The following is a 26,846-nucleotide window of genomic DNA, read 5'->3' as shown; positions in this document are numbered from 1 at the left end:
TTTGCCCCAAAGCATCCATCAGGAACCATAACCTTGGACCTGCTTATCACTGCTCAGGGCCAGTACCAAGCACCTAAGAGTCATGCACAGCCTAAGAGTATCAGATGAAAATTCTGGAAGCAAACACACACAGGTGTGAGCCGCCTGAGCGTCATGCCTACAGCCGCTGTATCCACATGGCATAGATACCCACCCATGAGCCATTAGCAACTATCTTGGCTACTGAGCTTGCTAGAGTATTGTAGCACTTAGGTAGAATTTACTCAACACCCCAAAACACAAGTGTGGCGGTGCCAAGAATTGTGTAATTTCTCACGATTACTGTTGCTAATTGCTTACTAACTTTTTATGCCAATCATCAGGGGCATTTATGTAGAGGAAATAATTTACAGGCTGTACACAAGGTGTCCCTTGAAGGCTTACAACGCGTACTGTAGGATGGGGCGGGGCTGGGCTATGGTCACAGCAACCCCACTTATACAAAGGCCAGAGGTCAGGGGCATCTGGGAATGGAACCTTCCGGCAGGTGAGGTGGAAATCAGATGTAACTGGCTCAAGAGCTTTCTTGGCCTGACACTGTGAGTGCACTCCTCTGTCCCTCAGCAATGTCATTACATCTGCCACACCCACTGGCATCTGCCTTCTCTCCCTGAAACAGACCTGAAGTTTCTAGACGTTACTGAGCCTGCACTGTGGCCCCCAGCCCACAGTCCCCGCCTTTCCTCCTCTGACTCCCCAGAAAAACTGCCTCCTCTGGCTGTCAATGTCATCTCCATCAGGTTGCTGCTGTCACTAGCACCACTATGTCCTCTTGGTTCTGGGTGTGTGAGAGGCAGCCCTTGCACTTGTGCACACGGCCCTGCTCTACTCTGTGCCCCGAGGAGGCCGCAGAGCAGCCTGGGAGAACAAGGCGACTCCTGGAAGCTGCCTTATTGCTGCCTCTACTCCAGGTTAGCAGTCAGTAAGACTGATGCTGAGCCATGAGGTACCTTGGTTGAAAGCTGACCTGGACCACCCTGGAAAGAATCAGTGTTCTGTGAGACTTCTAAAATGTAGCAGCAGCCACAGCCAGCCATGCCCCCTGCCCCCCCCCCCCATCTTGCATTCCTCTTGGGTCTAGAATTATCTGTGGGAATCAAGGACACAGGCACCAATAGGGAGAGTAATAAGGCACTTTGTGACACCAGCAAACAGCGAGGACACTCACATGCCTGGTGCCAGGCATGTCCCTGGGTTAGTGACAGGAGAAAGAGGCACCAGGAATTGAGAGCCGTCCTACCTTTTATGACTATCGGTCCAGGAAACAGCAAGGTGTTACTGTTCCACAGAAGCTAACTCACTTGCAACAGTGGCCTTCCCCCCCTTCCCTGTGTGGAGAGTTACAGAGTGCAATAGTGATAAGGCTCAGGATTTCTTTCTTAGAAAACAGACCCAGCGGCCTTGATCAGTGGCTTTTTATTGCTCCGTTTGCTTAAGCACTGCTGGTGGAACCCAGCGGCTTGCACACGCTGGGCAAGCTTTCTGCCCCAGACCCAACCCCTCCCCTACCCAGTTTGTAAGGCGCTTTCCCCACCCCCACCCCACCCCCCACCAACCAGCCCTGTTTATCAAATTCTGACTTTCTTGGCCCAGGACACTTTGGTGAAGGGGTTTCTCTTCAGAGGTGCAGTGTGCGTGGTGGTTTTTCTCAGGATCTTGTTGGGATTTCGGGCGCTGGCTGAGGAAGATGGCTTGTTGCTTTACGAGTTCTTCTGTGGCACTTTGACGGTGACCTGTGTGAAGGGTTCGGAGAAGCCGTTACTCCTCACACTTGGCAGGTGTCAGCAGGTCACATTGGGGACAAAAGCCCCCCACTTCTTCTCACATCTCCTTGGCAGCAGGCTGTCCCCTTCCTCACCCAAAGTCCTATGGGGCATTTGCCAGTGGCAAAGTTCTGCATGGGCCTGTTTGGGGGCAAGACCCTAGAGACTCTATCTGACCCCATCTGTGGCTTCTCTGGCCTAAACAATGAACTAATAGTATTAAGCACTGCGACCGTTGGCTGGGAGAGGCCAGGACCCGGTGCCCGGGTGTGTGCTTACCGTCTTTACTTCGGTGTAGGCCTGCAGGCCGTACTCGCCCAGCTCCCTGCCGCTCCCCGACATCTTATAGCCACCAAATGGAGACTGGGCCCCAAACACATCATAGCAGTTGATCCTGCAATCGGAGAGGTCACACTGTGAGGAACTACAATGCCATTTCCAGGCCCTGTATGGACGGCCCCACAGTCTTATGTGGAAAATGGAGGGATGTAACAGGTTAACACTCAGCCATGGAGGAGGGTAAGGCAGGTCACGGGGAACACACTGCTGCCATCCATGTAGATGCAGTCATAGGGGGGCATCAACACAGCACACCACGTGCCAGCTTCCGATCTGAATGAGTCATTTTGGCCAACAAGGGCCTGGCGCTCCCCTACCTCTTTTTTTCTTTTATATATTTATTCATTTATTTCTGTCATTTCTTTTTGTTTTTTTTTTTTCAAGACAGGGTTTCTCTGTGTGTAGCCTTGGCTGTCCTGAACTCACTTTGTAGACCAGGCTGGCCTTGAACTCACAGAGATCTGCCTGCCTCTGCCTCCCTGAGTGCTGAATGCTGGGATAACAGGTGTGTACCACCTTGCCCGGCCATTTGCTCTCTCTCTCTTTTTTTTTTTTTTTAACCCTAATGATGATGAAGAAGGGGCTGAGCAACTGTCTATGCTCACAGCCTGGGCTCCCACCATCGCAGCTAGGGAAGGTGGCCAGTCACCAGGTTCAAAGGTACCTGATCTGGAGGTGGGGGTTGTCCTTCTCTGGCAGAGGCAATGACTGGACAGCTTCTGGTCTAGGTAGGGTCCAAGTTTTGGGGTTCCAGATCTTTGGGGGATATTTTACTAGGTTGAAGAAGGTGGCTACTGAGAGGCTCTTACCACACAGTGCCAGCCTGGAGGGCTTGGGACAGGTAGTTGGCTTTATCTAGGTCCTTTGTGAAGACAGCGGCTGCCAGCCCATACTTGGAATCGTTGGCTCTCCCCACAACCTCCTCTATGGTCTTGAATTTGAGGATCTGCATCACTGGTCCGAAGATCTGGAGGGAGAGGGTAGAGGAGGAAGGCTGGAAGGCTCCCCACCTCCAGGACTAATGAGTGTCAGAGGGTGGCGGATACTGCTGAGCCTGAGACCTGACCTAGCCAGTCCAAGCTCATGAACCACAAACAGAAAAAAGTGGACAAGGACTGGCTGCCTCCTGCACAGCTGTGTTTTGGGCACAGTTATCCTCTTCTTCTTTTTTTAAGTTTATTTATTTATTGTATATGAGCACTTTATCTGCAGAATAGGGCATTAGATCACATTACAGATGGTTGTGAGCTATCATGTGGTTGCTGGGAATTGAACTCAGGACCTCTGGAAGATCAAGCAGCACTCTTAACCACTGAGCCATCTCTCCAGCCCTATCTTCTTTCTTTCTTTCTTTGTTTCTTTTTGGTTTTTCAAGACAGAGTTTCTGTTTCTCTATGTTATCTTGGCCGCCCTGGACTCGCTTTGTAGACCAGGCTGGCCTCAAACTCACAGCGATCCACCTGCCTCTGCCTCCCGAGTACTGGCATTAAAGGCGCGCACCACCACACCCAGCCAGTTATCTTATTTCTAAACAGTCCCACAGCGCGGGGGATATGTTAGTTAGCATGTGGAGTTAGAGCAGATAATCTAAGACTGGCCCTCACCGCATTTAACGCAGGTGCAAGGCACAGACTAGCTGCCGAGCAAGCAACTGTGAAATAGCCGCTGGTTTCTCTTGCTCTTGCCGGCAGTTTCCAGAACAGGCCACTTCTCCAAGTAACTCTAGCTCCTTTGATGGAGAACAAAATTCGGAAACCAAGACCTGTGAGCAAGGCGGGCTGCTGCAGCCAGCGCCACTGCGTCACATCCAGAGCTGTCAAGTGACCACTGAGAACTGGCTGGAACTGGCCACCGTGCGACCACTTGACCACATGTAACCAGCACGGCACAGCGAACTGAAACAGAGAGACCTAACTGGGAGCCAGGGGGGAAGATGCTGGGAAGTGACAGTCTGTAGCAAGTGAGGAAGGGGAAAAATGGAGTCTTATTCCACACCGAAAGGAACTTAGGTCTGCACAAAGAAATGGAGGATTCCCAGAGGGGACAGGGGGCAGAGGATGCCCAGAAAACCTCAGAGTTGGGCTAAGAACTAAATCAAGGTATCACAGGCTGAGGCACAGCAAGCACAGGCACTCTCACACCTATAGAATATTCCCACTAGCATGAAGAAGAGTGGCACTACGTTGTCCTGCTGGTGGCTTTGGGGTTTAACCCAGCTGGTGCAAGCGGAGGGGACATCAGAGCTATCACATTGGGTGGAGAGTCACCCACGGGTGTCACCCAACGTCTCACTCGGGTCAAGACTACGGAAAGGGCCAGATGAACCCATTCCTAGACTCATGACTCCCAGGGGAAAGAATACAAAGTCCTGTGGGCTAGGCTAAGGGACTTACTGTTCACTCAGTGGCGGGAAGCCCCAGCATGCGTAAGGGGAGAGTGACATGTCAGAAGCACGCTGCAAATAACTTGCTCTAGGACATGGTTCAACCAGACCTTTCGGGCACAGTCAAGACACTAAACCAAATCACCCACTCTGCTTCCTGCTAAGAGCAGCAGCCAGAACCCAGCCGAGGTGCTAACCTCCTCCTTGGCAATGGTCATGCCGTCCTTCACGTCTCCGAACACGGTGGGCTGGATGAAGTAGCCACGGTCGGCGGCAGCGCCTCCACCACACAGCAGCTTTGCCCCTTCTTGCTGTCCTGACTTGATATAGCCGAGGATCTTCTTAAACTGAGCCTCATCCACCTGCAGAAGGCCCCAGAGTGAAGGAAGACCTAGAGCCAGCCTCTCTTTGGTTTTGGGCTGAGAAACATAGGCAGAGGTGGCTGGGAAGGGGACCAAGGCCTCGAAGGAGCAAGAGTCCACGGTAGGAAGCATAATGCTCAACTGAGACACCACATCCTTTACCACCAAGGAAAGGCACGTCATACCCAGTGCTTTTCTCCTTAAATTCTGAGGTTAACAAAATGAAAACATAAAAACACAGGCGCTTAGGGAATGGCTCAGTAGTGGGTATGGCGGCCACTTCTCTTTAAACTTTTCTTTTCTTTTTTAGTTTTTTTAAAGATAGGGTTTCTCTGTATACCCTTGGTTGTCCTGGACTTGTTTTGTAGACCAGGCTGGCCTCTAAGTCACAGAGATCCACCTGCCTCTGCCTCCCAAGTGCTGGGATTAAAGGCATGTGCTACCATGCCCGGCTCTTTAATTTAAACTCTTCTTTCTATTTTTGTTTTGTTTTGTTTTTATTTTATTGTGTGTGTGTAAGTTAGGGTTTCTTTGTGTAGCCTTTAACTCTTATATTAACAAAATTAAAACACAAAAACACAGGCGCTTAGGGAATGGCTCAGTTGAGGGTACGGCGTCCACTCTCCTGCCGAGGTCCACAAACCATCCAAAGTGTGGGACTCAGACAGAGGCCGGGGTCTCTCCCGTTAACCCTGATAGGACATACAGCTGATATAAGATGCTTGAACACAGCCCCACCCACTCTGCTTGGCCATGCTGGCTTTGGACTCCAGGCCCCTTACCTGCGGCCCCTGCTCTGTCCGACTGTCAAAGGGGTTCCCCACCACCCGAGACTTGGCCCGGGCAACACTGCGCTCCACGAACTCGTCATATACATCCTCGTGCACAAAGGTCCGGGAGCCAGCGCAACAGCACTGGCCCTGGTTGAAGAACAGAGCAAAATGGGCCTGTTCCACAGCCCAGTCCACTGCAGGGAGGGGACAGCAGAGAGAGAGAGAGAGAGAGAGGTGACATGAGAAGAGGCCGTTAACCCCCAGAGCTGCCCACCACACAACCCGTTCACACCATCAGGGGTGGTTCCTGCTGGGGGCAGGGGCCCGGCCAGAATGAAATGGAACCTTCTTCTCTTTGTGAAGACTGGCAACTGGGAAAGAGACAGAGGATGGGATGTGTTTCTCAGAGAGGACAGGACAGGGTGTGCTGAGGTAAGGCCTAGTGGCCTGTGGGTGGACAGCACAGGGCTCAGGCCGGCCCTAATAAGGGAGGAGTAGCTAAGTTAGGGAGAGGTCAAGGCCAGACCACACGGGCCCCAAATCAATCATGCTGGAGGCTGAGGCCTCCCCTGCAGCGCCATAGCTTACTGTCAGCATCTGAAAGGATGATGTTGGGGCTCTTGCCCCCCAGCTCCAGGGTCACTCTCTTGAGGTTGCTGCTCCCTGCAGCAACCTGGATCAGGTGACCGACCTGTGGGCACACAGACACACGGACTGCCGTTAGCAGCAGAAGAAAACTAAACACTTCTCCACACAGGGTGTCGCCAAGTCCCAAGAGACTGGACGAGTGAGCACGTGCATACACACACACACACACACACACACACACACACACACACACACACACAACCACTGCCGCCACTGAGCTCTGTGTTCCTGGTGCTGGGGCTGGGAGTCAGCCCTCCTGATGCCCCGTGGACGGTATGGCTTAGAAAAAAGGAGGCTGAGGCTCGGAGTGGCCACTCTGCATGGCCATGACCCAGGTGGTCAGTGAGGAGGCAGGACCCAGTCAAACTATGATGTGGCCTCCTTCCCAGCTGAGTAATGTCTGCAGTGTGCTGTGGACTCTGTGAGGGCAAGGACAGGATACTTCTTGCTCCCACAAACCCAGAGCCTGGCACAAAGCTTCCCCCCTCCCCCACATCTCTGCAAGGAGGCCGGCTCGCTGCAGCAGGGCTCGGTAGTTGAGCAGTTTGAAAAGTATTGTTGATCCACTAACTAGTGTCCCCTCTTGGAAGGCTGAGATTTCAGGTGTGGGGACCCGCTGACCTTTGGAAAGAAATGTGTCCCTGTTTCCAAGGACTCTCTAGGTCTGTGTCTCAGCCACGGAGCAGCCTGTAACAGCCCTGATCCACTCACCCACTCACTGCCTCCTGAACGGTCACAGCTTTACACACCCTGGCGGGGACCTGTGACCGGCTTGGTTCTCACTGCCATACATAAATCTGAGGTCCTGAGACACCTTACCTCAGTGGAGCCTGTGAATGCCACCTTGTCTACATCCTCGTGGGAAGCGATGGCAGCCCCGGCGGTAGGGCCGAATCCAGGAACGATATTGACCACGCCAGGGGGGAACCCTGCCTGTAGGGAAAGCCAGGAGAGGTGGACGTGTCAGCTTCCTGCCCCTAGTGCCCCGACAAAGAAAACACCCCAGTACCCACAACAGTGATCTGGGGACACACTCTATAGTGCATAAGCTACCTTGTAGGGACTTCGAAAAGGGGTTGGAACAATGAGCCTGGCTGTGGGGTCCCCTGAGGAGCTGACAGTTCTAGAACAGGCTTTCCTCCCTCAGAGTGGGAGACAGGAGCAGGGACTCCTCTGGGTAAAGTACTGAGGACTGAGTTCTCTGGGTGAGGTACTGAGTACTGAGTTCTCCTCTGGGTAAAGTACTGAGGACTGAGTTCTCCTCTGGGTGAGGTACTGAGGACTGAGTTCTCCTCTGGGTAAAGTACTGAGGACTGAGTTCTCCTCTGGGTGAGGTACTGAGGACTGAGTTCTCCTCTGGGTGAGGTACTGAGGACTGAGTTCTCCTCTGGGTGAGGTACTGAGGACTGAGTTCTCCTCTGGGTGAGGTACTGAGGACTGAGTTCTACAACCACCTACCAGAACATTTAGAGGTCACAGCAGAAGCGAGCCACCCACCTCCTTGATCAAGTTGGCCACATAGAGCGCGGTGAGCGGTGTCTGCTCGGCGACCTTCATCACAACCACGTTTCCAGTTGCCAGGGCTGGGCCCAGTTTCCACGCTTGCATCAGGAGCGGGAAGTTCCACTGGACGGAACGAGAGTTATGCAACCACAGGTCCTCCTCAGAGAGCCATAGCAGGTGGCGGGAAGGCCACTCCTGAGGAGCCCCTGCTACTTAACCATGGTTTTAGATGCTGGTCGAGGCAGGTGGCTGATAGTGACAGTGGCTCACACTTATTAGCCCCCATAATCAATAGGCTGCCGCTATTCAGATGAAGAACCGAAGCTTACAGGGGATAAATTACTTTGTTGGCTCAGACCTAAACCCATCCTGGTAGAATCTCCAAAGCCTATGTACCAGTCGCCGCCACCCAGTCACCCTCCCATGACACGTGCAGTAGAATCTCCCACTTTGCAATGAGCATGGCTCTCCCCAAGTTTCACGCCCCCAACACCATGACTCCCAGAGGGGCTGGTACACACCGGAATGATCTGCCCACACACGCCCACAGGCTCATGGCGGGTGTAGCTAAAGAAGTCGCCATCTATAGGAATGGTCTTCCCGTGGTACTTATCAGCCCAGCCGGCATAATAGCTAAAAGAAGAAAAGTCAAAGTGTTAAGTCAGCGTGCCATACCTGGCAGAACCGGGGTTGGGGATGATCTGGGTCACATCGATAACCACTCTGGCATCTGGCTTATTCCCAGAAAGAAACTGATAACCACCAGGACATTGGGTCTGGTGGCACCCTCTCTATAATAAACCTCAGAGCGTCAGAATCACGCACGTTGCTGCTGATAAACATCAGGTCCACGGCCGGGGCTGCTTCCCACCCATTCCGCACACTTCTCTGCGGACTCAAGCCTTTTAACTAAGCACCTAAGCACCTGTGCCAGCCCAGCACTGGGGGGGATCATGGGTGTGACCTGGCAGAGGAGGGCAGACACATCAAACGGCTAGCATGTCCCCAAATGGCCTCGATTTATGAAGCTCATTATGTAAATCATGGGACTCGGGTGACAGAGAAGCCTAACAGCTGCAATGGCCAGCAAGGGGTTATGGCGTGTAATGGTTTTGCCTCCGGGAAGGAAAGGACAGGAAAAGACTCAAGATGAGGTGCCGGGGGTTGTAGAAGGAAAATTTCTGAAGTGAACAGGGTCTGCCAAAGCCGGCCAGGGTGGGGCTCAGGTTTCTCTGCCTCGGCACATCTGACATTTTGGATCAGAAAATTCTTTGCTGTAGGGACTTGTTTGGCGGGTCTGCGGATGTTTAGTAGCGTCCTCGGCTCCTCGCTCTGCAACCAGAGTGAGCAGCACCCTTCTCCGAAGTCATGACAAGACACGCTTCTGAAACTGCTCACTGTCCCTGGGGACATGATGACCTTGGATCTCTCTCTCTCACAAACACACGCATGCACGCACGCACGCACGCACACTCTGCTGTAGAGAACAGCTGCTGTTCAGGCACTGCTGCCCTCTATCAGTCTGCCCACGCTGCGCGTGGCTGGTCAGACTGGAAGGAAGCAGGTTGCAGCCCCTCCCCCAGGATGTTGGCATTTGGGCTAAGGGATGGATGGCAACATGAAGGCTGGCCCTGAAGAAACCACGCGTGGCAAGAGAAGAGGGAGTGGGGTTGAAAGTCAGGCCTTCCACGCTGAGACACAACTCCTGCTGTGGTCTCCAATGGGCGAACCCCAAGGACTGACTGACTGTTGGTTGACAGTGAGGTATTTTTCTCATGAGACAGAGCCTAAACGGAGGCTCCCATCCCTGTGAGGATCTTGTATTATTTATTTATTTCCCCCCAAGGCAGGGTTTCTCTGTGTAGCCTTGGCTGTCCTGGACTCGATTTGTAGACCAGGCTGGCCTTGAACTCACAGTGATCCACCTGCCTCTGCCTCCAAGTGCTGATATTCCAGGCGTGTGCCACCATGCCCAGCTCATCTCTTTAATTTTATTCCCCTCCAGACAGGGTTTCTCTGTGTAGCCTTGGCTGTCTTGGACTCGCTTTACAGACCAGGGTGGTCTTGAACTCATAGAGATCCACTTGCCTCTGCCTCCTGGAGTGCTGGGATTACAGGCTCATGACGCCACACCTGGCCTTTTTTTTTTTTTTAATATTTTATTTAATTTTAATTTATGTGCATTGGTGTGAGCTGCCATGTGGGTGCTGGGAATTGAACCCGGGTCCTTTGGAAGAGCAGGCAGGGCTCTTAACCACTGAGCCATCTCTCCAGCCCCGACACCTGGCCTTTTAATCTACTTCTACCTCCCAACATGGCTCCCTCCCCTTTCAGGTCGGCCAGAACAAAACTCGTACCGGAGACATTTCAGGACCATGTCCAGATCCACCAGGTAGGAGATGACATAGGGCTTGCCGTTGTCCAGCGTCTCCAAGGCCTGAAGAGAGATCAGGGGTGGCAGAGACACGGGTTGGTGCAGGAATGAAGGGAAGCAAACACCCTTTTGGACCATCACTCCGACCTCTGTCAAGGCAGGGAGGGGAGAGGAAGGCCTGAAGAGCCAGCCCCACTCACTTCCCAGACTTACTTTATTTTGTTTGTTTGTTTGAGACAGGGTTTCTCTGTATACCCTTGACTGTCCTGGACTCACCCTGTAGACCAGGCTGGCCTCCAACTCACAGCGATCCGCCTGCCTCTGCCTCCCAAGCGCTGGGATTAAAGGCGTGCGCCACCACCGCTCAGCCCCAGACATACTTTTAAGTTCTGTCCTCTACCAGCTTAACGGTTGGGAGGATAGCAGTGAGCAGAGAGCCTTTGGAGCAAAGAGCACGGTGACACGGCTCGTCCTTCACACATGTTACACACGCAGGGAAGAAAGCCAGCCTTCCAGGCTCCGCCTCAGAAACTCCAACTGAGAGTAACCCTGAAGGATGGGGTGGGGCCGGGGTGGGAGCCTGGACGCCCGGCAATGAAGTGATGAGTCCCGGCAGGAGGGAGACAGTGTGTGCCAAGGTCTCAGGGCTCCAAGAAGCTTGGCTGTCAAAAAGTGAAGGGGAGCCAGGCGGTGGTGGTGGTGCACTGTTGGGGTAACCAACCCCCACCCCCACACATATTGTATCAACTGACTATGAAAGCGTGTGCCCCTGTGTTCTCAGTTGTTAACCGCTGTGCGTAGGCAGGATATGTACCATGTAGGTTTGTTACTCCCTCACCTGCCCCCCAAAAGGGGATTCTCTGAGATTTTCAAGCTGCCATGGGGGAGGTCAGGGAGGGCCACCATCGCCCTCTATCTAGCCAAAAGGCAACAGTAAGATATGGGTTGGTTGGCTCAGAGTGAGTAAGCTGTGGAACCTCACCCACTATGCTAATAGCTTTCTGTATGAGAGGGGAATGTGGCTTGTGATAAAAAAAAAAAAAAAAAAGTGCTGGCAGCTGGGGCTGGAGAGAGGGAGATTGGCAGGGAGGCTGGGTGGCCACCCTAGAAAACAGGGTAACCGACTTGTACTACACAGCCGTCTCCGTGTCTTCATCATTAAACCTCAAGCATCACCCCCCCTCAACTTCCGCAATAGTGCGCGCCTTTAATCCCAGCACTTGGGAGGCAGAGGCAGGAGGATCTCTGTGAGTTCGAGGCTGGCCTGGTCTACAGAGTGAGTTCCAAGACAGCTAGGGCTACAGAGAAAAAAAAAAAAAAAAAAGAAAAGAAAGAAAAAAGAGAAGGGGTGGGGGAGGGGCCGCTAGTAGACGGGACTGAGCCAGTGAGGGACACAGCAGCACTGCCTGACTTAGGCAGTGGAATCCAGCCACGTCAAGGACTCCTCAAGGCTGTGAGAACAGAATGCCACCATGCACCTTGACAGTTCACTCTGGCTTCCACTATAGAGAAAGGGGCTACCTTTAACTTCTCCCATCAGGGTGGACAGGGTGAAGGCCTGGCCCACTATATAGAGGTGCCCAGGGCAGGTGACCAGCCCTAGGGATTTATAGGGATGGCCCTCCCCTGCATCCAGAAATCTTTGATCTTGACCATAAACCATGGCTGGTCGGTGGCAGGTGGACCACATCCATCAGAGACCCATTATGATCTATGAGCAGCAATGCCTCTGGATGCTCGAGGAAGGCTGTGAGCTCCGTCAGCTGTGGGAAGTGAGGGCAAGAGGGCGGAGGACTCACCGCCAGGTAGGTCCGGTCCCTCTCGATGAGATCGGCCAAGCGATACAGCAGCCTGCCCCTGTCAGATGCATCCATGCGGCGCCAGGGTGAGCCCAGCTGGAAGGCTGCCCGAGCGGCCTTCACTGCCTTGTCCACATCCTCCTGTAAAACAATCACCCTGGGAGCTCATGCCTAGGCAGTAAACAGCTCCCAGTACCGGGCACCACACTGCAGAACACTACGGGCCAGTCAGTACGGGTCAGGGTAGGAAGCCTCCCTAAAACAGTCTCCAGTGCCCCAAAACTTAGCTGCAAACACAGTGGGTTTGAGGGGAAGGAGAATCTGGCTGTTGGATAGGAGAGACCCCATGAGTCAATCCTAAGAGAGGGACCCTTCTTTCCATTCCCCCATGGAAGTAAGTCCCCCCAAAAGACTATTCCTTCTGGAAGCTGCACAGCCTAGCACAGTGCAGCATGAGCCAGGAGGAGGGCACAAGGCTTTTGTTTAGAATAAACACATGGACCATCAGACCATCAGGACACCCTATGAGCCAGAAAAGCAAAGGAGGTCTGGGCATGAAAGAAAGGACCTTCTTAAAACAGAGGCCAGGCCAGGTGTGGTGGCGCACGCCTTTAATCCCAGCACTTGGGAGGCAGAGGCAGGCGGATCTCTGTGAATTCGAGGCCAGCCTGGTCTACAAAGCGAATCCAGGACAGCCAAGGCTACACAGAGAAACCTTGTCTCGGAAAAAAAATGAACAAAACAAAACACAGAGGCCAGGATCAGACATGACCGACTGCTGAGTTTAGTAAAAAGATACTCCAGTTTTTTTGTTTTGACTGATTTTGTTTTGTTCAATAGGAGTCTCATGTAGTCCAAGCTAGCCTACAGTTTGCTATGTAGCCGAGGACGACCTTCCTGTTTCACACCCCTAATGCTGAGATTAGAAGTGTGTACCACTATGCCTTGCTTAGAGACTAATTTTTTAAAATATATTTTGTTACTTTATTCATATTACATCTCAATGGTTATCCCATTGAGATATCCTCCCATTCCTCCTTCCCGCCCATTTTCCCCTTACTCCCCTCCCCTATGACTGTGACTGAGGGGGACCTCCTCCTCCTGTATATGTTCATAGGCTATCAAATCTCTTCTTGGTTAGAGACTAATTTTTAAAGCTCCTTTATATTTTGTAGTCTGCCCCCATAGACATATCTCAAAAAAAAAAAAAAAAAAAGGAAAAAAGACAAAAAGACACCAGAACTATTTATCTATGCCATCCTAACCCTCCCTGGCCTTCTACCCCAGGTCTAAAAAGGAGAGAGTGGCTCAGTGTTCTCCACAGAGCAGGAATTAGGAAGCTCACCCTCCATGCAGCACCCTAGTGTAATGGAGCTCGCGGCAGATTCACATCTCAGGTGTCGGGTTGGTGGTCTTAAGTTAGGAAAGTGAAACACATCCATGGCCCTATTTCAGTCAGACAAAACCGCAAAGCAACAGCTGTGCGCTGCGTGGTAGCACATACCTGTAATCTCTGCCCTCAGCATGGCTGGGAGGACTGTCACAAGTTTCGGGCTAGCCTGGGCTATACATAGCAAGTTCCAGACCAGCCTGGGCTACATAATGAGACCCTACTGAAGAAACAAACAAAAACCAATCTGCAGCGATATGAGTCACCAGGCCTTACCTTGTTCCCTTCCGCTACCTGGCAGATGACCTCTCCTGTGGAAGGGTTGACGGTGGGGAAAGTTTTCTTGCTGACGGCATCATGCCACTCATTGTTAATGAAGATCTGCAACCAAGAGTAAAGAAATGTTCTCGGTCCAGCTTTCAACTCTATTAACTACCCGCGGAGTAAAAAAGAAAAATCTCAGAATAAACATGGAGACATAAGTCAGCTCCAGAGGGCTGGGGAATTCCAGGTTAGAAGCCCAAGTCCAGAAACATCCAAGCTAGAATGCCCAATGGCCGCTTGACCTGAATAAGCTGCCTGACCTCTTAGTGAGGTGGTTTCTTTGTGTTGGTCATCTACTGCCGTGTAACAGATAGCCCCAAACACCGCGGCTTAAGACCATTTTTGTTGTTGTTTTGTTTTCTGAGACAGGGTTTCTCTGTGTAGCCTTGGCTGTCCTGGACTCCCTTTGTAGACCAGGCTGGCCTCGAACTCACAGCGATCCACCTGCTGGGATTACAGGCTCCTTATATGACCGCAGTCCAGGAGTCAGCGGGGCAGGATGAGCAAGGCGGTTCCTCTCTCACTCATCCAGTGTCACGTGGCTACTTGGCCTTCTGACAGCATGGCAGACTCAGGGAGTCTCAGAAAGAAGCTGAAAGGTCTCTGGGGCCCTAACCTCAGAAGCTGATGTATCCACCACTGAATCTCTGGGTCAGAATACATCACAGACCCAGTCCAGACTCACAGGCGGGGCAGGAGCAACCCCTTTCCTTTGGGAGAGCAAGAAAACATTTGCAGCCATCTTTTTTGTTTGTTTGTTTTTATTTTTCCAGACAGGGTTTCTCTGTGTATCCTTGGCTGTCCTGGAACTCACTGTGTAGACCAGGCTGGTCTCGAACTCAGAGACCCACCTGCCTCTGCCTCCCGGGTGCTGGGATTAAAGGTGCGCACCACCATGCCCAGCTCGCCATCTTTATTTTAGACTACCCAGGGAAAGACGACCCTTCTCAGTGCATGCATTCATCTCTGTAGCACACATTGTAATAACTTCCAGGTCAGGCTCTGTCCCAGGGCAGGGACAGTGGCCCGGTTCAGTGATCAAGGACATAGGCTGGAGGCAGAATTTGGACTGGAAAAACTTGCAACATTTCTGTTCCTGGCTTTGTCCCCAGGGTCAGGGACTTCTGTCATCTCAGCCTTCTTCATCTCTAGAGTGGAGCCCATTGAAATCCCCCTCCCTAAGCGGCATGCTCTGGCACCAGCCTGGCACGCGCAGGTGCCCATGTTGACTGCAGTGGGTGCCTGGGAGTCCCGGGAGGCTGAATTTTTCGTACCGTTTGCATGCTGCTCTCACTGCAGTGCACACCTGCTCACTGCTTGAATCTGGCAAGATACGCGTAAACACAGACTAGCCCGCCAAGCTATGCACGCATGTGTGGTCTCATAGCCACTGATACTCGTCTTTAATTAATTTGTCACTTTAACCCTGGACCCGTGTAGTTGCCAGGGAGGGACTTGGTGTGAGGCTCAGACTTGAAACCTTAATGCCCCCGAGTTGGGTTTCAGGCTGCGCATGGTTGAGACTCTGGGCATAGTGCGACCTCTTCCTCTTCTTCCGGATTACGTGACGTAAGCGGAAGAGGGGATCTGAGGTAATGCGGAAGAGGACATGGGGATGGATGTCGGGGTTCCAGGCTCTGAGATCCCTATATGGCAAAATAGCACAAGTAGGAATTAGAGAGGGCATCAGGGGGCCAGGCTAGAGGGCAGGGAAAAGTGGCCTCTTCTCCTACTGCCCCCTGCTCCTTGTCTAGACGCCATGAGCTGTCAGCATCAGCACTGCTTCTGACTACAGCCTCTGGCCACAGCCCAGGTCCGCCTGTGAGGTTAGAATGCTCGTCCCCAAAGTACCTCCTCCAAGCTAAGCATGGAGGCCCATGTGTACAACCCCCGCACTTAGAAAGCTGAGGCAGGAGGATTGCCTTGAGATCAGCATACAGTTGCCATCTTTCTGTCTCTCACTGCCCCACTGCACTTTATTCTGAATGTCGGAAAGAGACAACTTCAGAACGAGACAAGCGTGGGCTGGACTCCGGCCTTCTCTACCGGGAAACTGGGCGAACCAATCTCTCATGTCTGACCCGATACCTCTGGGGGGCTGTTTGAAGATTCGTTGAGGTGTGCAGTTCCCAACCAGGACCTGCACACAGACTGTCTCTTGACGCTGTCCTAGACCCGGCCACCATCTACAACTAACGATCTTAGACCAATAATAGTGTGACCTGGCTTCTCAGCTCTCTCCCTCATGGCAGATACTCCATGAGTTTACTCTGAAAACGTTCTCACAGGCGCAGTTTGCAAACACCAGGAAGTCGGTGAGAGGGGCGGACACCCCACCAGGGCACTCCCCGCATTGTCGCTGGGCTGAGAAGCGAGTCTGAAATATGCTGTGTCATTCTTCCAGTCTGTCAAAATTGACTGGGAACGGGTCTGTTCTTCCTCCTTGCCTGGTGAAATACGAGAGTCCTGGGCTCAGGGTCCCCATTTCCTCTGAGCCCCTCCCCCATCAGCCCCCCCATCCCACCCACCCCTCTGCTTCCAGCCAAATGCGAGCAGGGAGCAGAAAGGGAGGGCACCCACACACAGCCCTGCTTCCAGCAGAGGGCCTTCAGAACCACAAAAGGGTAGAGTCCGGGCCAAAACTCCACTTGCCCCTTAACCTTCCTGGCCCCAAACCAAGCCTGCCTTACATAACATGCTGAATCCAGTCACCACAGTGGAGGGGTGCTTCCTCCTGCCTCTCCCTTCCTCTTCACAGCTTCTAGAACACACAGGCCAGGAGGTGACATTCTGAATCTGAAGCAAAACGCAAAACAGTGTCTACCCCTGTCATCAGGGCTTTGCAGACTCCCTCCAGCAACAAGCTAGAGCCGCCACCCGAGCCAGACACAGGGCCAAACAGCAAAGCCTTGGCTCCTCAGAGCTTAGGAGCAGGGGCCCAGGGAACAAGCACAGGCTGTGGTGAAACCACCGGGGCTCAGGGGGTTCTGTTAAAGAGAACCCAAAGAAAAGAAGACCCAAAGAGTTAGGTCTTAACACACCTTCAGCCCCAGCACAAACACAAATAAAGAGCAAATCTTTTTTTTTTTTTTTGATTTTTTGAGACAGGGTCTCTCTGTGTAGCCTTGGCTGTCCTGGACTCGCTTTTTAGACCAGGCTGGCCTCGAACTCATATTGATCTTCCTGCCTCCGCCTCCCAAGTGCTGGGATTAAAGGCGTGCGCCACCATGCCCGGCTAAAGAGCAAATCTTAAAAGAGAACTACTAACTTAATCCCAGCTCTCGGGAGATCTCTGTGAGTTTGAGGCTAGTCTAGTCTACATAGTGATACCCTGTCTCAAAAACAAGCGAAAGATTTGAGGTTTCTTGACCAAAAAAAAAAAAAGGGGGGGTGCAGCTGAAAGTCAGAAAGAGTTTGGGGGCAAAGGAATTACAAAGACTCATGTGGCTGCGGAGTGTGGTAAGGATGAGGTAGTGGGCTTGAAACTCCACTCACTGTGTGCTTGGAGTTGCGTGTGAGTGTGCGCGCGTGTGCATGCGCATGTGCACACGTCTCCGTCCCTCCTGCCGTGAGCCAGAACTGGGGACGACGGCCTTTCTTGTTGGTAACTGCTCTGTCTGGGCCTCACTCCACAGGCAGAGAACTGTGGCACCTTCAGCAACATTTGGCACAGATCGTTTAGTTAGTTAAGAAGGCTGGCATTCCCAATTGCAATGGCGCTGCTATAGCCAACAGGTTCCTGTGAAGCTGGCGGAAAGAGGCAGCAGGGGCCTCCTCTGCCAACTGCAAGTGTAGTCCAGGTAGCTACGATAACGGGTCGAGGGTAGAAGACTCAGGAGTTATAGCAAGGTTTGCCATGGCTGTGAGCAGGGCAGGTGGACCCTGGGATCTTAGGCCTGATTATCCTAGCCTCTTTCTGTACAGTCAGTCACCATCTGCCCTGGGCCAATAAAAGACTATATCAGGGGTTGGAGAGATGGCTCAGTGGTTAAGAGCACTGCCTGCTCTTCCAAAGGACCCAGGTTCAATTCCCATTATCCACATGGCAGCTCACAACTGTCTGTAACTCCAAGATCTGACACCCTCACAACAACGCACATAAATTAAAATTAAGTAAAATATTTTTTAAAAAGACTATGTCAACAACTGTGTTTTAATTAGGGTTTTTGTTTTGTTTTGTTTGTTTTCTGAGACAGGGTTTCTCTGTGTAGCCTTGGCTGTCCTGGACTCCCTTTGTAGACCAGGCTGGCCTCAAACTCACATTGAGCATATCCGCCTCCCGAGTGCTGGGATTAAAGGCATGTGCCACCATGCCCAGCCTTTATATAGGGTTTCATTGCTGTTAAGAGACACCATGACCAAAGCAACTCCTATCATTGTGGCAGGGGAAACATGGCAGACATGGTGTGTCACAAGGAGGCTGTGTCACTGGGTGTAGCTTGAGCATAAGAGACGCTGGTCTTTCGTTTCCTACCCCAGCACTGTATCTTCCTCCTCACTCATGGAGACTCCGGTGAGACAAGGAAACCTGAAATACATACTGCGGCAGGGGGCTGGCTGCCCGGGTCCCCAAAACACAGCCAGCACCATCCTGGGCATCTCTTTCAGGGCCTGAAGCTTTGAATGAATAATGTCCCCTAGAAACCCGTGATTCTGGAGTGCCTCACTTCCCTCCTGGGTGATTCCAAACACCATTTAATTTGGGGAATTCTTCTAGCTCTTTCTTGCTTTTCTTCTTTCTTCCTTAAAAACAATTTTTTTTTCCAGTTAGTCTATATGTAGCCTAGGCTGGCCAGAAACTCACAATCCTCCTGCCTCAGCCTCTTGAAGGCCACCTTGCCTAGCACATACCAGCCACGCCCAGCCTCTTCCACAGTTCCTTACTCCGACCCTCCCCCACCACCCTCAGCTATAAACAAACCCCAGGCTTGGAGCCTGGGACAAGCACTTATCTGCTTCTTAAATGGCAGTTATGTAATTCAATCCAGTGAACAACACATGCTATCTTTTGCATTGAAAGTTCGTGAGGGGGTCAGGTAGATAAACAGGATGCCACAGACATCCACACTCAAAAAAAAAAAAGATTTATTTATTATTATTATGTATACAGTGCTCTGCCTGCATATACACCTGCAGGCCAGAAGAAGCCATCAGATCCCGTTACAGATGGTTGTGAGCCACCGTGTAGTTGCTGGGGATTGAACTGAGGACCTCCTCCGTGCTCCTGACCTCTGAGTCATCTCTCCAGCCCCACATCTACATTTTTAACGTCCAAAACTTCTTAGGGTCGGCTTGTGGGTCAAGGCTAAGAGGAGACAACCCCCTCCCCAGACGTCCCCAAGATGCTCTGGCACTTGATCCCAGTCATCCCCTCTTTTGCCCACCTCCAGGGACAGTGCTCTTTGAACTGTCATATTTATTGTCACCACTCCCAGGAGGTGGGTGGGGCTAGTTCTGTTTTGGAACCTTTGCCAGGATAGTGAGGTTTTAATTTGTCCCTGTGCTTAACAGCTGGCAATTGTAGCTTACCATGACCCCTGACCCCTGACCCTGGCCCATTTCACCACCTCCCCACCTGTTCCTACATTCTGCTCATTACAATTCCCAGATACTTTACTTTGGGTCCCCAGGAAGTGACCCAATCTCTCACTCCTTTGTCGAAATACCATGGCCACTTTCATAAACACAGCAACCATTTGTAAATTCAATATTTACTCAAAGTCAATTCCTTGCCAAACACAGTATCAGCACCAAGAATACAAATTGGAGCACAAATGTGGCTCCTCCCTGCTGATTTCAAAGTCTGATCAAATGTTTCCTTAAATATTTACTTCTTTCTGGCCCAAACGGTCTTAATCTGTGAGGTAGCAGGCGTCTGATTAAGCTCATCAGAGCTAAGCACATTACCTGTTCTAACTGACACCTTAAGGCCTCCCGGGGCCTCAGTTTCTCCCTTTGGTGCAGGGACAGCAACAGTAACAGACTGACTTAAAGAACAGCAGGTGGTCCAAGGGAAGATTCAGGAAATAGCCCTCTGTTCAGGGTCAGATAAGGAGTGAGGGGTCCGAAGCTGCGGTTAGCAGGCCAGGCACTGTGGATGCATGTCTGCAACGCATTCTAGCCTCGGCTTGGCCCCACCACAGACATGACTGCACCCCAGCCACCTTGCGGCTCGAGCAGGTTCCATGAACCCAGACAGGCAGGTTGCATGGAACACTATTTGTGGTCCCTGGTTTTAAAAACACTGGCTGACAAAGAACCAGTCCCAGGGCTCTGCGGGTCACCCCAACCTTTCTGTGATGCTCTGGAGAATCAAGTGTAAACCAATGTAACCAGTGCTGCAACAGTTCTTACAGCCTAAGGTGCTTTGGTTTTTGACAGGGTCGCACTCTGTATCCCAGGCTAGCCCAGCACTCACTCCGTTGACACTGAAGATCTTTTTTGTTTGTTTGTTTGTTTGTTTGTTTCGAGACAGGGTTTCTCTGTGTTAACCTTGGCCATCCTGGACTCACTTTGTAGACCAGGCTGGCCTCGAACTCACATCGATCCACCTGCCTCTGCCCTCCCGAGTGCTGGGATTAAAGGCGTGCGCCACCACGCCCGGCTGACACTGAAGATCTTTGTGGACAGGGTATCTATCAGAATCCCACCACCATCATCACCATCTCTGTTGGGCTTCTCCCAACACCCCTCAGTCTCTACCTGCTGCAGGGTGTAGCTGGCTGGCGTACCCCATCCTTTATCCTGAACTTTCCAGCTCAGGGACAGGGGCTCCCCCACCCCCCACTCCCTTTATAATCCAGGCATTTGATTCTCCTGTCTTGCTCTACTTTCTCTCTCTATGCATCTCTCTTCCTCCTCTTTCTCCTCTCTCCCCCTGTGACTCTTACTTTCTTTCTCCCTCCCCCTACCCCTGAATGTCTCTCTCTCCCTCTCTCCATGTGACTTTCTCTTTCTCCCCCCACCCCTGAATGAGCTGCTCCCAATAAACCTGCATTTATATACTTTAACTTGTCCTGCATTAGCGCATATCGTGGTTTCAATAAGGTTTATCAATTACCACCAACACCACCATCCTCCTCCTCCTCCTCCTCCCCCAGCCCCTCCCCTCCCCTGAACCCAGTAGTGTAGGCTGGTCTTAAAGTTTTGGGCCTCCCATTTCCACGTCCGATGTGCTAGGATGCCAGACATGCCCCTCTGCTCCCGCTGGTTTTTTTCTTTTCCTGTTTGATTACAGCAAATGCACTTTTGTTGTTGTTTTGTTTTGTTTTTCGAAACAGGGTTTCTCTGTGGAGCCTTAGTTGTCCTGGACTCACTCTGTAGACCAGGCTGGCCTCGAACTCACAGTGATCCACCTGCCTCTGCCCTCCCGAGTTCTGGGATTAAAGGCGTGCGCCACTACACCTGGCCTGTTATGAATCTTAATGTAAATATTTTTGGAGATAGACATTTGCCAAAGGGGTCGCGACCCATACGTTGAGAACCACTGCCCTAGAGGGCATGCCCCCAGTCTGCTGGTGCATGCTGTACACAGTGAAGTGTTCAGAGGCAAGTCTTGGTTAGCGCAGCTTTCGTTGCTTTAGTGTACTTTGTATTATGAAAAACAGGCTGCTCTCCCCCTTGAAGCGCAGCCTTTGAGGTCCACTATTTAGAGACCCAGCTGACTCAGCAAGCAATGCCCATGTCAGCCAGTCCTTCCTACAGCCAGGACAGAGGCACCCATCTTCTAGTACTGCCTTACAAGTAGCTTCTACCAAGGGCCCATGAATGTTTCCAGTGACTTCCCACCTAGCTACACTTTCTATACTGATGTGCATCAGTGTAGCAACTGAGAAAAACCCTGGGGGCTGGAGAAACTGCTCAGCGGTTAGTGATTTAAGAGCACTGGTGCTCTTGCAGAGGATCTGGTTTGACTCTCAGCACCCACATGGTGGCTCATGACCACCGGGGGATCTGATGCTCTCTTCTGACCTCAGGCACCAGGTATGCACATGAATACAGACATGCATGCTGGCAAAAGCACTTATACATGTAAAACAGCACTCAGGAGGCAGAGGCAGGAGGATCACTGTGAGTTCGGAGGCCAGCCTGGTCTACAAAGTAAGTCTAGGACAGTCAAAGCTGCATAGAGAAACCCTGTCTCAAAAAACAAAAACAAACAAACAAAAACAAAAATCTAAAGAAAAATTTTCTGTAGGGAAAATTTTCTCTAGTTCCCTTCCCACCAATATGTTTCCCTTGATTTCTGGCTGTTGGGTTAGGAGGCTAAGAATAAGGACCCCAGCTTAATGCACCCAAAGTTCCCAGTCCCCCCACAATTAGTTCTCTCCTTAAAGAAAAACCCCAAGAAAAATAAAATAAAATAAAGAAAACCCCCAAGTTCACCAGCACTTACATAACAGTGCCCGCCCGGCCGCTGAGCTACACCCCTAGCCTGTAAACTTCATCACCTTGTGCTGTAAGTTAAACAACCGAGCCGCTGTCCCCGCTCCCACACAGCTGTAATAAATATGCAAGGCCGAGGCGCATCCCATTTTGTCCTCACAAGAACCCTACCACAAGGGTGGGATTGTTACCCCATTTCACAGATGTGGTCACTGAGGCCCAGACTCTACCTTGCACATCCCTCCTAGCTTTGTTTCTCTCTACCGTGCTGATCTTCTGGTGCCACACTGCTCTTTTCACTTAGGTCTTTGTCCTCGCTTGCCCCTCGTGAGCAGGAGATCCAGTGTGTGTCAGCAAGCATCTGCTGGATGAACGAAGCCTCCTGAGCCCATCAGTGGGGGTGCGGCAAGCAGTTAAATCTGAGGTGGTACTGCACATGCTCATGTGTGTTTGTTTGTTTGTTTAGGCAGGCTGTCCTATAACCCAGGCCGACTTCAAAGTCATTATACAGCTGATACTCAACTTTCTGACCCTCCTGCACCACCACATCTGGAATGCCGCAAGAGTTCACACTACCACAGCTGGATTGTGCATTGCTGGGAATCAGACACAGGGCTTCATGCATGGTCAGCAAGCATGCCACCAACCGACCCCACCCCCAGCCCTCACTCACAGGGTCTCATGTTGTTCAGACTGGCTTGGAACTCAGTATGCAGTGGGAACTGACTTTGAACTCCTGATCCTCCTGCCTCTACTTCCCCAGTGTGGGGCTTGAAGGTGCACGCATCACACCTGGCTTTAACACTCATCACTGTTATTGACACATAGGACTGGTGACGGTGAGGATGAGGCGAGGCCCCAGATAGAGGCACGAAGCTTCTCCGAGTCAGCAAGGAAGTAATTAAATGTGAAAACTAGTTTCGTTGAAATTGTGTCAATTTTGGTCCCTGAAATCGGAAAATTAGATAGGGGTAAAATGTGGTTCTCTCAAGAGCCACACTCATGAATCCCTTCCAGGGAAGCCGAAGTCACCTAAAGTCGTTATCACCTATGCAAGAACTTTCTCTCCCATGTGGTCCATCTCAGCACAAGAGCCAAGAAGGCTCGAGGAAGATGAGCCAAGCCTCGCTCAGTCCACGTTCGTTAGGCAAGAAGGTGAGGACATGACCCCATCCACATGGGACCCATGAAGAGAAACATCCTCCGGGATGCCCAGGCCCTGCGGATGCCCTTGGAAGCAAGCCCGGTCTCTGTAGAAGCAACTTCAATGCCACACTGGCAGCTCCTTGGGTTTAAGTGACCCTAGTAACTGCCATAGAGACATCTAGGAACACATGGATCCCAGAGCCACCACTTCCAAGTCCTGCAGAGTTTGCAAAAAGCCACATGACCACTGCCAAGCAGATATAGCCTGGCCTATGGCAGCGAGCTTGTGCTCACAAAAAAAAAAAAACAACAAAAAAAACACCTTAAAAGCAGCTGATGTACTGGCTGAGAGAGATAAACAATGTTCAAGGAGACGGGGTGTTTAGGGACACAAGTGGCAAGTAGCCAGCACGCTGTTTCCTACACAAACTCTTAACAGCAGACTGGAGCAAGGCCACATTCGTTAATGTGCAATAGGGTGCCCAGCTGTAAATTGGTACGTGCCACACATTTCTGAAATGAACGTGCATTATTCTTGTGATTTCAAAAAGAAAAAAAAAAAAGAAGAAGAAGAAGAAAAAGAAGAAAAGAAAAATGTGGTAAAGAGACAGGCAAGCACAGGGGAGAATTCACCCTGCTTCTGCAACCCACACCCCAAACCGAACCATCAAGCTCGGGCACATGTCAGGACCTGATACTTTGGGGCCTGCCTCCAGGTAAACAAGAGGAACAAAGCTATGGATCAGGTGCCTCCTCTTGTGGTCATTTCAGCTCTTTATGATGGTCACCTCCTTCAAGCCCAAATGCCTCAGATCAGCGGCTGGCCAAAAAACCCAGCAGCTAACTGCATTTATGGCTTGTATTATGCAAAAAAAAATTTTTTTTTCCCTTGGATTGACTCTTTGTAGTGTTCCTCAAAAAAATAAAAATAAAAAAATAAATAAATCACATGGACCTTTATGCTCTGTGACTGTGGAAGTGGCTTGCCTGGTCCTGGAGGTACGCTGTAGAAAGCTAGAGGCCAAGGCTCCAACATGGGTGGTCAGTAACCCAGCCAGAGGCTGAGATGGGACCACTGTTCCAAGTTGCAATATGCCACAGAATGTTCTGGTTAAAGGGCTTGCTTTCGTAATCCCAGATGAGAACCCAGACTTTGTCCTGACTTGGGTCTTTGGGGAAAATAACTAGACCTCAGTCTCTTATCTGTGTCTTGTCAACCTCCAGGTTCTAAGTCTTAATTAAGGCTTAAAGACTGAATTATTTTGGATGTTGCCCTGCACAAAGGCTAGGGAGACGGGTGTGGACCATCTCCAGCCAGCCCAGGTCCAGAGGCCCAGAGGCCCTCCAGCTTTTTGAGCTCCAAATAAGGAGAGTGCCTCCCTCCTGCTGGTGTCAAAAAGCTGGCTCCTTTCAGAGACACATTTCTTTTCTTTTCTTTTTTAAAGATTTATTTATTTATTATTTACACAGTATTCTACCTGCAGGTGAGCCATCAGGCCAGAAGCAGGTACCAGATCTCATTACAGATGTGTGGTTGCTGGGAATTGAACTCATGACCTTTGGAAGAACAGCCAGTGCTCTTAACCACTGAGCTGTCTCTCCAGGCCTCAGAGACACATTTCAAAGCTGCCCTGAATCCATCCCTGAGGCAGGCCCCCCTGGGAACCCTCCTACAATTTACATGCCTGGGCTTTAAAACTCAGGGGTCCCCCGAGTAGGGGGTGCTCTCTCTTTTCTTTTGTTTTAGCCCTGTCCTTGTCTCGGTTATCTTTAATCTTAGTTTAAAGTTTAGAAGACAGTGAATTAAAGCTATTGTTTGTAGAAGATAATTAGTGAATTAAAACCTAGTTTTGTTTCCTGGTGTCTTATTTCGGCTGGGGGGGACCGAGGTGGGGCGGACTCGCCCCAAGCGGGGACTCACTCCCCGCAGAGAGTGTAAGAAGCTGGCTCCCCTCCCTCTGAAAACGCGTGCACGCAAATTCTGAGGGAAAAGGCCGCCAAGGGGGACTAGATTCAACATTGGGGGCCTGAAGCAAGAAGTCAGTGAATTCCAGGCCAGCCTGAGCTACAAAATGAGACCGTGTTTCAAAATAACCGATCAAGACACGTGACCTGACTGCCTTCCCATTATACAGAAGAGGGCAGCCAAGTCCCACCTGTTGCCCAAACAAAAAGAATACTCCACAACCAGTTTCTTTTCATGTGATTCCAGACTTTACCAAAGCTCAAACCACCTCTCAGACAAAGTCCGGGTTGGGAAAGAGCTGCCACAGAGGGGTCCTGACCCAGCTTCTCTTTCTGATCTCTGGCCCAGGTCTGCGTGAATCCGGCAGGGGGGAAAGGAAGCTCTAGCAAAGAGGGGACCGGACCGGTGGGCCTTCTGGGTGGACCCAGGACCGTGCGGGGCGCAAGTGGGCTCCGCAACCCACCGCGGCTGCATCCAGGAGGGATAAAGAGGCCCAGAACTCTCCCGGGCCCGGCCGGGCCGGGCTACGGTGCAGCCACCTGGGCAAGGGGTAGGCGCGCGCAAAGACCGCCGGGCGGGGCAACTGAGGCCGGGTCGCCCGCCCCGTCCCGCCCAGGAGCCTGCGTAGGCGACCTCGAGTCTCACCTGGTTGCAGAAGACTTCGGGCTGCTGGTTGGGGGCCGGCACTGCGCTGGTGGCGGCGGCGGACAGCAGGCGGCTCAGGCGCGGCCCGCGGCGGGCGGTGGCTAGTGCGGCGCGCAGCATGTTGTACTGAGCTGAGCAGAGCCGAGCCTACCTGAGCGAACCAAGCCGAGAGGAGCCTAGCAGAGCCGGGGGCGACTGCAGCGGTGTAGACCCGGACAGCTAGCCTCCGCCCTCCTTAGCCGCCAATGGGCGGTGGAGACACGGGGGCGGGGCCGATGAGCCCCAATCCCCAACGGCCTGCGGGGCGCGACCCCAGCTCCCCAAGGCGAGCTAGAGATGGAACCTTGCAGAACTCAGGAGTGGCTTGAGAAAGCCTAGCCAGTTCCTAAAGTTGTCACCCAGACAGAAGGGACCTGATATGTCCTGTGCACTCGGGGTGGCTGGCGCCTATGGCTCCGGTCAATGCAGATGTGGAGGAGAAGAGAGAATTTCATGAAGGCGGTTTTTTTCGTGGACAACCTGGAACTGGGCACTGAGGGTGCAGGAGGGCTTTGGCTAGAAAGGGATGTAGACGCCTGGTCACCCGTGTGTCGTGTCCTGCAACCAGATGAACGCAGCAGTGGGCTAAGGAGATGAACAGCCTGGCGGGGGCTTCTGGGCAGTGCAAAGAGAAGTGTTTTTGCAAGAGAGGAGCCCAAGAAATGGGCGGAGCCCTTGGCAGCTGAGGCTCAGCCCGTTTCGGAAGCACCAGCCAGAAGACGGCAGAGCATGAGCTTCGCCTTGCTCTGATGTCTTCGCGGGATATTGTCACCGGCGCTGTAAGAGCAAAATCCCAGTGACGAGGCAAGGGGCCAGGGCATGTTTCCTTGTGTGTCTCTGACTTTTGCGTTGGACAACTAAAGTTGTTTCCGGACTCAGCACCATTAGCACAAAACAAGAGGGGGGGGGGGAGCATTTTAAGGACCACATGGGCGGGTCACATGATCAACATTAGGCGCAAAGGAATC

General features: G+C 51.9%; 1 protein-coding gene across 1 annotated transcript; it reads right to left on the bottom strand.

Moving 5' to 3' along the window:
* Positions 1–1,439: 1,439 nt before the first annotated feature.
* Positions 1,440–26,068, bottom strand: ALDH2 (aldehyde dehydrogenase 2 family member). The gene is made up of 13 exons (XM_084762128.1): positions 25,840–26,068; positions 13,650–13,754; positions 11,984–12,124; positions 10,168–10,247; positions 8,332–8,443; positions 7,805–7,933; positions 7,127–7,240; positions 6,248–6,350; positions 5,669–5,853; positions 4,722–4,886; positions 2,951–3,108; positions 2,082–2,196; positions 1,440–1,772 (listed from the first exon to the last, which is right to left on the bottom strand). Exons 1-13 carry the CDS (start codon positions 25,957–25,959, stop codon positions 1,740–1,742), a joined length of 1,560 nt encoding a protein of 519 aa, XP_084618254.1. The 5' UTR covers positions 25,960–26,068; the 3' UTR covers positions 1,440–1,739.
* Positions 26,069–26,846: the final 778 nt, after the last annotated feature.

Source organism: Acomys minous (assembly GCF_964271855.1).
Source record: "Acomys minous genome assembly, chromosome: 16".
Taxonomy (NCBI): domain Eukaryota; kingdom Metazoa; phylum Chordata; class Mammalia; order Rodentia; family Muridae; genus Acomys; species Acomys minous.
Note: the sequence above shows the minus strand (reverse complement) of the source record. Positions and strands in the feature narration are given on the sequence as shown.

Excerpts from the sequence above, each read along its gene's own strand:
- ALDH2 (XM_084762128.1), bottom strand. The coding sequence starts at position 25,959 with ATGCTGCGCGCCGCACTAGCCACCGCCCGCCGCGGGCCGCGCCTGAGC. Across the intron at positions 10,248-11,983 it reads GGGACCGGACCTACCTGGCG|GCCTTGGAGACGCTGGACAA; the intron begins GTGAGTCCTCCG and ends ATCTCTCTTCAG. Across the intron at positions 3,109-4,721 it reads TGACCATTGCCAAGGAGGAG|ATCTTCGGACCAGTGATGCA; the intron begins GTTAGCACCTCG and ends CTCTCCCTCCAG.